Below are 16,100 nucleotides of genomic sequence, written 5' to 3'. Positions count from 1 at the left end.
GTAATTTTTAGCATCATAGTTTGAAAAGTTATAGCTTTAGACATACATTTACTGACCTCTGAAAGCAGCTAAAAGGAATCTGCTGTCTCTTTAAACAGTATTATTATGACCAGATCCATCTCCTTTTGAAGCACAGCAGGAAAGCTCGAAGTTACTTAGAATAAAAATCTGACACCTTATACATTTCAGTGCTGAGAGTGTATTCTCTTCTAGGTTAGCAGGGCAAGTAAGCACAGCCTCTGACCAACAAGCTCACTATTTTAAAACATAAACCAAACACACACACAATTAAGACATAGAACCGCCAATAGCAGAAAAAAATAATTAAACCCTCAGTGCCATGAACCTGTTTACCCATAATGGAAATGTCTCCCCTCCCTCACCTCCTCAATCAACACTCACCTTCAGGATGGAAAAGGACTTATCTGAAATCCTCCATGGATGCCACTTTACGACTTTCATTTAAAAGAGGGAACCACAACAGCCTTGTTTCTAGGGATGTCTTTTCAATGACAGAAGCTGAAAAACTCTAGCACACAACGGGCAGCCACAAAAAATGCACATCTCTTGTTTTTTCCTCCTGTTTAGAATCCTTGTGATGACAAACGCCACAGAGACATTTGGTCTAAAGAAAAAACCTGTGATCGCTTACCAAAATTCTTGGTAATAGGACCCCAGAAAACTGGTGAGAACTTTTTATGTTATAATCAACATGTATAAAAATCCTGATGACTAGACAGTGAATTCTTGCCACAATGACTTCTCAAACTCCCTATAAATATTGATGAATGAATGACATTTTATTCTATTTGTTGAGCTGAATTTTTTTTAAAGTAAAAAGAATGAAAATAGATATTACATAGTTGGAATATCCAGCAGTCAACGTGGTGGCAAATGTTACTTTTTTCCCAAAGATCCTAATTGAAAATTGCTGTTATTAACATTTCTAAAATCAAAACTAATCCTGTGTTTGAAGAGTGACTTACAAGATTTCATCAAATTTCAAGATGGACACATATATGTACCTATAAATCTTCCAGAAAGTTAGCCTTTTCCTGGCATCTTCCTGTTACAGTTTATTTCTAAACTATTTCTTGCAGAAATGACTATTTTCCAAAAGTTTATAAAGGATGTTTGACAAGCAGAATTCCTAAGCATAAACAAAACTTTGTGTTCCTTTGTGTTAAGAAAGATATTTATTCATATCCAAAAGAAATCTCTAGCACCTTTTTTTAAGTTGGTGTGCAATTTTTCCTATAAACTTCTTGTTTCTGTAAGAAACAGTATTAAAATGAAGCCCAATGGAAGCTTTAAAAATGCCAGACATTCGAGCTGTATCCTGCATGATAAATTATTTGGGGCTCTTTGTTTCTAGCTTCACAGAGAGCAGCCATTTCATATCCCTTCTAAGGGGAATACATTTCCTTTCCTTATTTCTCCAGAAATAACTTGGGAGAATTGTATGTAATATACACAGTTAAGTTAACCTATTCATTTTCTCTAAGTCCCATTTACAAATATCAATCTGAAAACAATAATAAATATGGCACATACTTCTCTTATCCTTATTTATCTCACTTGTCCTTGTTTACAGTCAAGAAGCAACTAAAAAGACATTTAAACTAAAGTTTCTTTAGCGAACTCCCACTGTCATCGCATAGCTTTGTCATTAACGGTCACATCTCTCAGAAGCTTGGCAGATCAGGTTTGCTTCAGAAAGCCCTACAGGATATACTTCCTCTTGTGTTTCACTAGATATGCAGACATTTTAATGTCATGGTTAGATGGCAGAATCATTACTTGTCATCTTCAGCTCAGTTGGGTTTCCAAATGTTTATTTTACAATTTGTATATGACATTTACCTTTGGAAGGGAACTTTTAAATCCTTTTTATAGAAATTGAAATTTTCTCAGTTTTATAGAGATATAATTTACATACAATAAAATTCACCAACTTTAAATGCATAGTTTTATAAATCTTAGAAATTGTACACAGTGGTGTAACCACTACAACATTTAAGATTTAGAATACCTCTGTCTCCCTAAAAAGTTTCTCCCCATCTTTTTTCTAGTCAGTTTTCCTTCCGCAATCCTTAGTCACAGAAAACCACCTTCTGGCACTATAGTTGTGGCTTTTCTAGAATTTCACACAAATGGAAATATAAATTATCTTTTCTGTTGGACTTCTTTCACTTAGCGTATTGCTTTTGAGATTCATCCATATTGTATTATTGATATTTTATGAGATTATTTTTTAAGTGGACAGACATAGCTTCTTGTATCAGTTCCATAAAAATTAATTAGCTTTATTTTTAATCTTTAGTTTTGCCAAAAGTATTTTTCTGAATAATTTTGCATAAAGGTATAGTCATCTGGATATTCAAATATTTTTAGTGTTGAAACTAACAAAAACAGAAAACCTGAAGCTTTTTTTTTTAAGTTTTGAATTCTTGTTTTTGTGTCTATGATTATGTTGCTGAAATACACACGTACACACTACAGTTTATTCAGACCCAAGAATATGAGTAAGTAAAGACAGAATTCAGAAAACACAACTTAATTTTTTGACCACTGATAAATTACAGTGTGCCTTTTACTGACTAGGCAGATAATTAGATTGTATTCATTTTTTTTGCTTGTCTTATTAATGCTTATCATGCTATTAAAAGCAAGTAATATGATGTAATACAATTCTTAAAAATAAAATTCAGAAAAGAATTTTATTAGTTGATCTCAGAAAGGATTACCCTGTTTTCTTCTTTCATATTGTAATAACTATTCTTTTAGTCTTTACAAACACTATATTCTGTTCAATTTTTTCAAATGCATTACTGAATTTTAGCTCAAAAAATGTTATTTTTTAAAAATACCTTATAGTATTCAGATATAGAGCTTTTTAACTATTTTTAAATAGATTAACTCACTTGACCCTCATAAAGCCGTGGTAGCTAAGTATTTTCTTCCCCACTACACGGATAAGAACACTAAGACTCAGGTCATATATTTTTTGTTCAAGTTCAAACAGCTGGTAAGTGCTAGAAATAAAACTCTTGATCCTAGAAGTTATCGGACTCTGAAGTATTATGCTCTAGAAAGCTTTACTATGGATTTCAAGTAATGGAACTTTTTTTTTTCCCAACAAGTTTTAGATTTTGTCCCATATTTCTTGTAAGTCAATGATTCTTGAAGTGTGCTGAATCAGAAAATCTGGGATCAGGCCCAGCTCTGTTTTAACAGTCCTCTAGGTGAACCTGGGGCTTCCCTAATAGCTCAGTTGGTAAAAAATCCGCCTGCAATGCAGGAGACCCTGGTTTAATTCCTGGGTCGGGAAGATCCCGTGGAGAAGGGATAGGCTACTCATTCCAATATTCTTGGGCTTCCCTTGTGGCTCAGCCGGTAAAGAATCCGCCTGCAATGCAGGAGACCTGGGATTGATCCCTGGGTTGGGAAGATCCCCTGGAGAAGGGAAAGGCTACCCACTCCATATTCTGGCCTGGAGAATTCCAGGTCACAGAGGTGGACACGACTGAGTGACTTTGACTTTGACTTCAGGTGAACCTGATGCATGCTAAAGTTTGAGAACCACTGTTTCATGTCAAGTTTGTGAAGATCATTTTTACCTTGTATAGCACAGATTACTGTTTCATTCCCTATAGTTGTCTATGATTGTAGATAAAATGTTCATTGTTTGGTTCAGATAAAATCTATTGTTTTAGATTCTTCCAACTCATTGTTTTAGACAATATTCCAACTCATTGTTTTGGACAACACTGCTGTTGACAAGGGAGAAGGAAATGGCAACCCACTCCAGTGTTCTTGCTTGGAGAATTCCAGGGATGGAGAAGCCTGGTGGGCTGCTGTCGATGGGGTCGCACAGAGTCAGACATGACTGAAGCGACTTAGCAGCAGCAGCAGCTGCTGTTGACAAGAGTTATTTTAACAAATCTATATGGGTACCTATGATATGCCACCCTCTTTCCAAAAATGCAAATTTTGTTATGTCACCAAAAAAAGGCACCAATTTCTTTTTTCAAATTTAGCAATTTAAACAGTTTTGACACTACTTTGTATAGGTATGTAAGTACATTCAAACTTAAACAAACTGGTTAAAAGTTTACATTCTGTCTCAAATTAATAAGCTTTCGTAGGCCTTGGGAGGAACTTTATAGGGGAACCCAAGTATTAATAATATCTTATGTTAAATAATGATGTCTTTCATTTACATGGTACTTTATTAATATCAAAATATCTTCAGGCACAATATGTCTTTTTGTCCTCAGAGAAAGCCTAACAAATGATTAAGGCAGGCGATTTTCCACTAATAAAGCAAAAAGCCAAAGTCAGTGACTGAACTAAGGTCAAAAGCCTGTTCTTGCAGTTCTTACAACAGGCCTTTTCTCACATAACACTGTCCTCATTTTTTAGAATTTGTTTCTTAAGATACTGGTTATCTATTCAATTTAATTCAAGGATCGCTTACATGTATCTGTTTGGATCATTGTAATACAGTTTATTAACAACTCAAATGCTAATAGTAGGAAACTGTTTTCATTCAATTAATCTCTGAACCTCTGTTGTCTTTTCAGGAACCACTGCTTTGTATTTGTTCCTGGTTATGCATCCTTCCATCCTTAGTAACTCCCCCAGCCCAAAAACCTTTGAGGAGGTACAGTTCTTTAATAGAAATAACTACCACAGGGGGATTGATTGGTAAGATGGGTTATTAGTATAAATCTAAAAGTATATGTACTGTGCACAGTATTAAATTAGTGCTTATAATCAACATTTAAGTCTGTTAGCTACAAATAGTAGTTATCTCTGTGCCTTGATTAAATAACATGAAGGAGCACAGAAATTATTCATAACAAACTTTTCTCAGTTTATGAAGGGATTTGTCACCTCAAGAGACTCATGTGTAATTTTAACTTGCATTAATTATCTTTGATGGTAATTAAAAATAAAAAGAGAAATACCTAATACACAAGAATTTCATTTTTCTCTACTCTTAAGAAAACACTTTCATAATTTTCTGTTCTAATGTACTTTGCATCAAAGTGATGCTACAGTTCACATATAATATACTATTTTACTTTGGTACAAAAGGTAAATAAAGTTAGACATGTGTATGCATTTCATGAGTAATGAAAGCTATTTTTAAAAAGCTATCAACAATATACAAAATTTAATTTTGGGCCTCTGAAATTAGAACTGTATCAGCCATCTGAAGAAAAGAGTTAACTAAAATTAAAACTTAAAATGTCTACTATACACAAAATATGTAATGTAGGAGGAATAGGTGTTACAAACAAATGTGTTAATCGTAAAATGTATCTAGAAGTCTTTCTTTTAATGTACAAATTCTGTGCAGAAAGTGGTGTAAAAGTAAATGCTTATAACAACTATAGAGCATGAACATAAACATTTTGCGTGTAGTTTAGCATACAGGTGTTATATATTAACTTCTATTGTCAGATTGCATGATCTCTATTTTATATGTATCAATGCCCTCAAGGTTTGCTTGTGAGCAGTTCAAATGGAAAGCTAAAGAAATGGATTGAGTATAAGTTGAGCTCCTACTAGGGTTTATATATATTCTACTTATTATATATTTTCTTGCCAGTTCTTCAGCACACTGGTTGATACTGATTAATTATGTAGTATTAAATAATAGCTGTGAGAGTCAAGGATCCATCAACTACTTCACTGATTAATTATGTAGTATTAAATAATAGCTGTGAGAGTCAAGAATCCATCAACTACTTCAGCTGCTGTTTTCCCACTGACTCAAATAAATATGCTTGTATACATCAGAATAAAAAATTTAGTCCTTGTTTACATCAAGATTAAAGAGGTTGATTAAAAACTGCTTTGGAAGTAGAGAGGAATGCAATAAAACTTAGATTCCCTGGGACTTAAGAATATCTGTGAGAATATTCAATTTTTTTTTTTTTTTAAAGTTGTTCCTAAGTCAGCAATGTGTATAGGGACTATAACAGAAATGAACAGTCCCTTAAGTGGTCTCCAAAGAGATGGCATAAATAAGTAGAAAACGAAAGAGCAATTAAAGATTTTAATGATAACTTGCTAAAAATATCCCAATTGTAAACACTTTTGATTGACAAATTATGTGTTCATAAAAGGCCATTAATACAAACAACAATAACTAAATATCAATCTACTAGCAATAACTACAGAGAAGGCAATGGCACCCCACTCCAGTACTCTTGCCTGGAAAATCCCATGGACAGAGGAGACTGGCAGGCTGCAGTCCATGGGGTCACTAAGAGTCCGACATGACTGAGCGACTTCACTTTCACTTTTGACTTTCATACATTGGAGAAGGAAATGGCAACCCACTCCAGTGTTCTTGCCTGGAGAATCCCAGGGACGGGGGAGCCTGGTGGGCTGCCGTTTATGGGGTCGCACAGAGTCGGACACAACTGAAGTGACTTAGCAGCAGCAGCAATAACTAGAGCTTGGTTCTCAAGGACAGCAAACCTGTGCAGTTCTTAGACTGGTCTTGCCTCTCCCTGAAGTGTCAGCACCTCAGCAGTCCCTTTAAGACAACAGAGCCACGAGGTTGAAGTCTGTGTGTCTCAGAGTGCCAAGGTCACTTACAGAATTAGCCCAGGCACAGTTAATTAACCTGGATACTAGGATCTGTTCTTTCTGGAGAACTGGGCAAAACCAGGGCTTCCCTATCAGGCAACCTAAACACAGGCTTAGAGCACAAGCAAAGCAGGGCAAATGAAAATGAGAAAACTCCATCTTTGATATAAAATAACCAAGATTTGCAATCAGAATTTCTAAGAAAAATGTTTGATGTAGGCATACAGTTAAGTTTTATATTCCACGGTTTGGTATTATTTTTTATAATTACTTGGGGAGGCAGTGGATGGTTGGAGCAGCACATGGAGGGCCGTACAACCCTGCTAACACTTAGAAACCCTAAACATCTTAATCTGGCTCTGAGTAAAATCACTTAGAAATACAGGGTCAACCCAGAAACAAATAAATGTGGGGTGTTGCAAAATTTCAGTTTTAAAAAAAGTGCTGAGCTGTTATGGCAGTAGCAAAGCTTAAATGAGGCAGGCATTTCACGTTTAACCCCCAAATTATTAAACCACTCTACTTTGCTCACCAATTATTTGAATAACCTGCCTTCACATTCTCCAAATGTGGACCTGTTTCCACCCTGGAAATATGAAGCTGAATTCTTTACCATCGTGTGTATTTAGCAAACACTTTTCAAGTGCCCATAAGTACCAGCCAGTATATTAGAAAAACGTGGGCACATAAGCAAACAAGAACTGGCCCCTGCTTTTTCCATGAGCCTCTGGAGTCAGACAAAATCAATACATTTTAGATCCAATATCCAGAACTGCCTGAGGACGATTTCAGGGCCTAAAGTGTTGTAGGTATAGAGGACTACCAGGAAGGTGGTACAGTTTTCAGAAGTTAAAAGTTATCTGAATTCAGTACCTCCTGCCCCTCTTGTGTGATTTTTGGATCCTTTCTCAGAATAAGTAAGCTCAGACCAAATAAGATACCACTAAGACACTTGATATGACCTTAGCACCCCCGGAACAAGTGTGGGCATCTAAATTAAAAAGTGTCCTAAAATTTGGCACCTTCTATTAATACAGTGTATACCAGAACAGATAGCAGATCAAACTTTCCAGGAATGTTTACATGTCTTTACCCCTAAAAGAAAGGAACGCCAGCATGACACATGACCAACAAAGCAATTTCCAGAAAAACATAAGATGATTTCTGTGCTGCACTGAATTTGAAGACATCACTTTGTTGTGCCAAATTATGTAATATGGTCACAACTGGAATCCTTCTAGGAGCTTTATTGTGTGAATGGGAAGAAAACAACACACTGCAAAAAGAACTCACCACATAAATGTTAAAGGCTCTCTTTTTCAGTAATTATTGAACTACCTTGTCTTGGTAGCTCAAAATCATTGTGGCTTATAAATTAGAGACAGTGTGGGTCTGGAGGGTGAGGCCTTTATTATAAAATGTAAGAAACCCTAAACGTTAAATTTGCATGTGCTTTCTAAAAAGGCCCTTTGCCTTTAAAAGATGTTCATTGATGCTTCAGAAACACCCATCATCATATGCTTGAATTCACTTCTATTTGACATTTTGTGCAAATGGCACATTATACAAATTCCATTACATACTACATTTCTGTGCTTCAGGCTACAGGTAGGTATTCCTGTCTTCACTCTGCTGGTGACAAATCTCACCTCACTTAAGGATACAGAACCTGACCTTAGAAAATTTGATAGTATTTCATATCTGGGAATATGTACTATTTAAACTTCTATAATTATTCTAAACAATGTAAACGGCTCTTTATGTGAAACAATAAGCAAACAGGCAGTGTTTTCACACCACATCTGTTCTGTCCTTTGACACTTTATAGTTGAATGTAAGGGCAACACACTGGTGGGAATGAAATTATTTTTTCTTGTGATGAGGTAAAAATGTTTTGTCTAAGTCTGTTTAAAATGCCTTTGAACTAAACACACTATTTGTTTTGATCCAGTTTTCTTTTTGGTTGAGCAAATCATATTGGTCTGGCTCCAGAGGCTCATGCAGTAAAATATTTCTGCTTTTAGATACATTTTATACAATTAGGTTGATTATTGCCACTTGGGGCTTCCCTGGTGGCTCAGAGGTTAAAGCGTCTGCCTCCAATGCGGGAGACCCGGGTTCGATCCCTGGGTCGGGAAGATCCCCTGGAGAAGGAAATGGTAACCCACTCCAGTATTCTTGCCTGGAGAATCCCATGGATGGAGAAGCCTGGTAAGCTACAGTCCACGGGGCCGCATAGAGTCGGACACGACTGAGCGACGGAACGGAACAGATTGCCACTTGATTGATCCCTTTGTATCTACATTTTTGTTATTTCCCATACCTTTTTATTGATATTAAGTAGAATACAAAGAAAAATTTAGAAAAGCATTTTGAAAATACACTATTAGTGTTCTATATGTTTTTTCCTTGCTAACAGGCTTGTGGGACAAATGCCTTAAAGAAAAAGCCTTTTTTTTTTTTTTTTTTAGGAAACAAATAAATTTTGTTTGTGGGACACCTTTAACATCTTTCACTCACTAGGGCATGAGTATAAACCAGAGTTTCATTTTGAGAAATATTCCCTTTCTAGGTATATGGATTTCTTCCCAGTCCCATCTAATGTTACCACTGATTTTCTGTTTGAGAAGAGTGCCAACTACTTCCACTCAGAGGAAGCTCCTAAAAGGGCGGCTTCTTTAGTCCCCAAAGCCAAGATCATCACCATTCTCATTGACCCATCAGACCGAGCATATTCCTGGTACCAGGTAAGGACAATACTGACAAAACCCAGCAAGTAGGAGAGGAGTACAGAGAAGGGAGGATGGTTTTCAGTAAAAGTCACAGCCCCGGGTTTTAACAAAAAAGATGTGTTAGCTTTATATCTTCAAGAAAGTGGATAAATTTCTCTATGTTTCTATAGAGAAATGTTCCCTTTAGTTTTTATTAATTTTGCATTCATTTGATTAATTTAATGTATTAATACAATGAAGAAATTAAAGCAAACAAAATATTATGTGCTTGTAATGTGTGCTTCTATATATCTGTATTTTAAAAGTAAAATGTTATAATTTAAAATCATTCTTTTCATCTAATATGTATAAAATGCTGCTATTATTATCTCAGTTTTACAGATAAGAACTATATCTGATTCCACTGAAGCAGAAGTCAGAGGTTTTGTTTTGTAAAGGTCCAGAGAGTAAATATTTCAGGCTTTGCAAGCCATATAATTGCAACTCTTGCCACTGTATTGCAGAAGCAGCCATAGACAATATGTAAATTAATGAGCTTGACTGTGTTCCAGTAAAACTTTATTTACAGAAACAAACAACAAGCAGAATTTAGCCCATGAACCATAGATTGATGACCCTGACTCTGAAAGAGTTTAAATAACTGCTTGTGTTGAAGAAATAACCTAGCAGCAAAACAGAATATAAGAATGAATTCTTCATCCTTGAAAGCCCAGCCAGAGTCCTCTGTTTCAAGCTTCTTTCTCATATAAACATTGCCATTATGATGTTGGTTAGAACCTAGAACACAAACGATCACTTTGAAAGAATTTTAACAGATTCTAATAATAAAACTTACACGCCATACATTTTTACTAGAATAAATATTAAAAATAATACAAAAAAAACTGCCTCAGTGATATTTTATTAATCACCAAATGGAAGAAGTTTAATAAAAAACAGCAATATTAAATATAAGAACATAACAAAATTAATAGAGACAATGTCTTTAGTCTCTATTATTCTTAGTTAGGAGCTTCCCAGGTGGTACTAGTGGTGAAGAACCCACCTCCAAATGCAGGAGACATAATGAAACAGGGGTTTGATCCCTGGGTCAGGAAGGTCCCCTGGAGGAGGGCATGGCAACCCACTGCAGTACTCTTGCCTGGAGAATCCCAAGGATAGAGGAGCCTGGCGGGCTGCAGTCCACAGGGTTGCAAAGAGTTGGACACGACTGAGTGACGTAGCATAGCACAGCATCCTCAGTTACCATTCCTCAGTTTTGTAATTTAAAAACCACCTTCCTGATGTTCATGTGTTCATCCCTTCATTAAATAATTTTAATGACTACCACATGCAAAGTATTGTTCTAAGTATGATTTCAAAGTAAATTAACAAATGCGGATGCTACACTTGAGATTGCTTTCAGTCTAATTGGAGAACTATGTTTAAATAACCAGTGTATAAATCAGAAAGTATTAAGTGACAGATAGACTCCTACAAAGTAATAAAGCCTACCTAATAAAGACCACCAGGGACAACAACTTAGGTGTATTAATTGGCTGCAGCGGAGGAGCCTGAACACTTGAAGAACTATCAGGCATTCCCCTAAAGAGAGAGAGGATCTGTATGATAGGGAGAAATGTAGGTAAAATTAACATGAACTGTTTGATAGGTGCAAGCAGGGCCGGGGCTGAAAAACAGACTAAGAGATTTACTTCCTTAGAAACTCTAAAGTTAAGCTAAACACGGAATGTAATATCCAAAAATCCTTTATCTGAAACTCTGCACCTGGGCTGGAAATAAGGCTGATTCTCTGATTTAAAGTGACCCACCAAGCTCTGATCCTCCAGGCAGGACTGGATGCTGCATTCTCACCAATCTCATGCATCCAAATTTCTGACAGTCTATGATATTAGAGAACAAAGTTTCTCAGCACGGGGTCCTTTTTTTAAACAAAAGCCATTTTTACAGGTTCACTGAAGAAAGAACAGATTGTCAGGAAAGGCTTCATGGCTGGGACAGAGTAGGAAAAGGTCATGGGATCCTATCAGGCATATTGATAATAATCTGCCTAACAGGGAGTGAGACATCCTGGAAAAATGAAATCCACAATTCCACACTAATCAGTCATGCCCAACTCCTAAAACCATCCTTTAAACCAAAAACACAGCAAATTGACTGATTTGATCTTGCACGTTTTACCTTTCTGCTAGGTATCTGGAGAAAAAAGAAACACGCCTTAACTGACTCAGAGGAAGCAGAAAATTGGAGCTTGGCAACCACTTAGCCCCTGAAAAATTGAGAATTTGCTGAAAAAGGAAGCTTCAAGGCTGAAAGCTAACAAAACATCCTAAATATTATGAATAAATCACTCCACAGTGGCAAAATGCAGGCCTTAACAAAGTCTCCTAGAGTTTGTAGTATAGTAATTTGAATCTCAATTGCACCAAATTTGCTATTCAACTAGATGTGGTAAACATCCACAAACCCACCACTAAGCCTGAATATTTATTGGTCAATTTAGGGAAAAGGTGATTTCCTCAGACCCCTGGGCCTGAGCCTGAGCCATTATGAAGTGCTTTCCTTTTAGGATTGCTGCTGTCTGCATTTTCTATACAGTAAGTGGTTCTGATTCATCACAGAGGTTACCATTAGGTAAAATAATCTTGGCTTTTAGATGCTAGAGTGTGTATGATAAAAGCTGTGGATTTCAGGTAATGCATATGTCAGAGTTTTCACCAGTTTCTCCATTTGAATAGCCCATAGGGTTTTTCTCATCTAAAACTGCATTACTAGATGGAACAAAACTATGTGGCAGCACTGGCAGAGTGTTTTGTGCATTATGGATATTAACTGGACATGATAAATGGTTTCTCACGGGCTGAAAGGGGGGTGTTAAAGCGACTTTCAAAAGTTTACTTTCAGAATTATATATATATATATATATACATATACACACACACACTTATATATATACATATACACACACACACTATGGAAATGACTCAGAAAAAATAGGTTAAGAAATTCTATCAAGAAGAATTCCGCCTCTACCAAATAATTCTCAAACATACACTCTCATCAGTGTTGTAATATTAAAGCCTGATGCTCCAAGCAAGCATTTTCATCCTTTATTAATTGCAAAACAAATAACTCTCCCTCAGTGAGGCACTCCTTCCTTTAGCTTTGCAACTTGTCACAGAGATTGGTTTTTAATTATTTATGCCTATGGTTCACGTCGGTTTAATAAACCACCTTTTCATCACAGCATCAGCGATCACACGAAGACCCCGCGGCTCTGAAATTCAGTTTCTACGAAGTGATCTCAGCTGGGCCCCGTGCACCCTCCGAGCTGAGAGCCTTGCAGAAGAGATGTTTGGTCCCAGGGTGGTATGCCAGCCATATCGAGAGATGGCTTGTTTATTTCCCCCCCTTTCAGGTATTGAGCGATAAGAATCTACATCATAGTACAGTCTCATTAAGTCAATGACTTTGCCTCTGGGATAGAGAACGTTTTTTTACTCATTAAAACATGACTAGCATTTACTCTTTAGCTGAAATTGAGACTCTGGCAAACAATGACAGGCAGAGGTAGAAAAACTAATTCTCTTACTGGAAGTATTTCGGATAATTCTCCCTGCCCTATATTCTAGTGCATGCCTTTCCTGACTGTTAAGAGCTTCAGAAGCTTGGTACTCCCGATTCTTATTCTGAGAATAAAGCTTGAGAACCTCTTAACCAAACAAGGCAAACACTGTTTTGCTTTCAGGGCCATTATTTCCCTTTGAACCACCTTGCTGGATTTTTCACAAGTCCTGTGTTTTCCTTGGCGTCTTTGTTTCTCTCTTTTGCCTAGTGTTAGTCCAGATTACAGAACCAGCCCCTACACTGGATTGCATAAAGCAATTTAATCACATCAGACACAGTGTATACCTGTGTGTCTAGAACCATGCTAGCCAGAATGTTCGGAGAAGGCAATGGCACCCCACTCCAGTACTCTTGCCTGGAAAATCCCATGGACGGAGGAGCCTGATGGGCTGCAGTCCATGGGGTCGTGAAGAGTCGGACACGACTGAGCGACTTCACTTTCACTTTTCACTTTCACGCACTGGAGAAGGAAATGGCAACCCACTCCAGTGTTCTTGCCTGGAGAATCCCAGGGACGGGGGAGCCTGGTGGGCTGCCATCTATGGGGTCGCACAGAGTCAGACACGACTGAAGTGACTTAGCAGCAGCAGCCACAATGATACCATACATGCAAGCATATATGGCTATTTAAATTTCTATTCAAATTATATAAAATTAAAAATTGTTTCTCAGTCACATTAGCCACACTTAAAATGTTCAATAGCCACCAGTTAGATACCACAGTCTCACAGTATGTCCATCAACACAGAAATTTCTAATGAACAGTGCTGGTGTAAGCTAAATAGAAACACTTGAGAAGGTGTGTGAGCAGGAATTGCTTTCCAGGCATTATGGCCCTTCATCACCATCCCCTGTCATTTATCTTGCTGGGACCACCCCCTTCCCTCACCAGAGTAACAAGCAAATTCTTCCCTTTAGTCTGTTGAGGAACTTCTGTTTACTTTAAGGTTTTCTAGGAATCTTACCTTTTTCTCCAAATGGATTATCAAAGAATTTCTAAAAACTTTACAGTTCTGCTCCTTTGACTGGAATCATGGATAATGATATGTCCTCTGTCTCATGTTACCTGGTCCAGTCACTTTTCTTCTTTCCTACAAGTCTCCTTCCCACCTTGAATCATGGAATCATTGCTTTATCTGTTTTTAAACTTGATTTTCACTTGTGATTTTATAGTCACCTTTCTTAAGCTCTCTTGGTAATCTCAAATTTTTTGTTTGTTTTCATAGTGTTTGCAGAATGTCTCAAACTATAAAACACGAATGCATTTAATTAGTGTGATTTATTTTTTGTTCCATGTCATTAATGAGGATGGCCTGGTTAATTCTTAACAACAATGAATGCAAATCCCCTCAGTACAGTGTCTTTCATGGAATAAATTCAGAGTGCAGAATTTTTGTATCATGCTGTTACATGTCTTTTTCCAATTTGCATTGTCTTTTTTTTGTTTATTTCTTTGGTCACTTAGCTGCTAATTATTGATGGGCAACAGCTAAGAACTGATCCTGCTACAGTGATGGATGAAGTACAGAAGTTTCTAGGAGTCTCTCCTCATTATAATTACTCAGAAGCATTAACGTAAGTTTATATTCTAATTAATTTATTGAAGTTTCAGCAGAGAGCTGATTTTAGAGAAGTTGTAGTTTGGTGATGCAGCTATTAAGTTAGCTGCCTCTTACATACTGATTATTTTCCAGTTGATGTTAACCATTTGAGAAAGAACATGTCAACAGTTTGGCTGTGAAATGTCCAAAGTCCTCTACTGATTTCTAACTAGGGAAGTTTTCTCTGGAAGGAAAAGAGAGGAAGAAACCGTTTTAAGTCTTAAAAGCAACAGCTAACTGTAAAAGAGGTTACTGGAACTGTGTTGGGAGCACTAACCCTATTTAACCAGACAGCATTGAGACCTCTTGGAAGTATAAGAAGACCTCTTGAACTAGGTGATTTATGAGTTCCTCTCTCTTTTGTGTAATTTTAAAAAACGAACGTCACACAGCAAGAAATAGCCCAATAGGTGGCTGAATAAGCAGAGAGAGAGGTGCTGTTAATACTCTTACACATACTTCCACTCTCTGGTCTTTACCCACTGTATGGCTAACCTTATCACCTCTTCTTCAGAGGCCTCAGCTGTTACAGCTCTGGTTTGGCTTTCTTTTGCTGGTTCCCACTGATTTTCTTAGGTAGTCAATTCCATCAGGGTGGGAGCCAGGGTGACACAAGAAAAGCAACAAGGATTTAAGGACCCCACAAATACCTGAGAGTGAGTGGTACCAAGGTAGTGGTACCAAGGTACCTGCCTCTCTTGCCTCACTTTAATCCTAACTCTGGACTTTATCTAACATTTTAAATAAAACAGACTGCAGACTGGGATGCTTCCATTCTGTTTCTCAGTATAAAACTCAGTTCTATAGATCAATTGATTGTCTCTTTTCATTGTGCTCTTCATGCTGCAGCAGTTTAGAAAGTGAGATACAGGATTCCTTTACTTTTCACCATCCTTTACCGTAAAAGGTTTGCAGACAACCATCATATATTGCACAAATCATATGTAGAGACACACATGTAAGAGAGAGATTCTGATTTAGAGGACAAAGGAGTAGGTGGAACTCAGAGTTTTGAGCTTCCTCTGTAAGAGTCATTTACTCTGTTGTCACTGTTGACCTCTGACCTTCATGTTTTCTGTAGTGCGAGTCCTATCAGAGCTTTGGTGAGCTTAGTTGAAGTACCAACACAGACACTAGCCTCAGGTATTTAACTTTCAGCTTGACCTTAAAGAAAACTGAGTGATTTTAGCTTCAGTTAGAAATTCGAGCCCACTTTCTTCTTTATGTCTTTTTAAGTATCTCTTAGAAAAGAAAGCTTTTATTTTCTAAACAGGTTTCTAACTCAAGTTGGCTTATCTTTGGATCTTTTTTATAGAGTATATAGCAAAGCATTGCATTTCAGAAAGAATTGGAGTATTTTATAAAGACATAATCTCTTTTTCTTATGGAATGGTCCTTGACCTGCATGCTGCGTATTTGTCCCCTTTGTATCCAGCTCAGCAGCAAGCTTTTTATTCACCTCCACTGCCAAGTAAAGGGAGTATAAACTTAAGGGAAATAATACCAAAACAAAATACTATATACAAAGAAC

General features: G+C 36.9%; 1 protein-coding gene across 2 annotated transcripts in view; it reads left to right on the top strand.

Moving 5' to 3' along the window:
• Positions 1 to 16,100, top strand: part of LOC129562086 (bifunctional heparan sulfate N-deacetylase/N-sulfotransferase 3) — a 189,265-nt gene that overhangs the window by 151,873 nt on the left and 21,292 nt on the right. For both annotated transcript variants that reach the window (XM_055435036.2, XM_088836150.1), the window contains exons 8-12: positions 589 to 685; positions 4,587 to 4,710; positions 9,182 to 9,356; positions 12,589 to 12,759; positions 14,434 to 14,543. In XM_055435036.2, the coding sequence (XP_055291011.1) occupies positions 589 to 685; positions 4,587 to 4,710; positions 9,182 to 9,356; positions 12,589 to 12,759; positions 14,434 to 14,543 (677 nt within the window). The remainder of the gene's footprint in view (positions 1 to 588; positions 686 to 4,586; positions 4,711 to 9,181; positions 9,357 to 12,588; positions 12,760 to 14,433; positions 14,544 to 16,100) is intronic.

Source organism: Moschus berezovskii, chromosome 5, assembly GCF_049115385.1.
Source record: "Moschus berezovskii isolate FMDL1 chromosome 5, NW_MosBer_1.0, whole genome shotgun sequence".
In the NCBI taxonomy this organism is placed as follows: domain Eukaryota; kingdom Metazoa; phylum Chordata; class Mammalia; order Artiodactyla; family Moschidae; genus Moschus; species Moschus berezovskii.
This window is presented reverse-complemented; position numbering and strand designations above follow the sequence as displayed.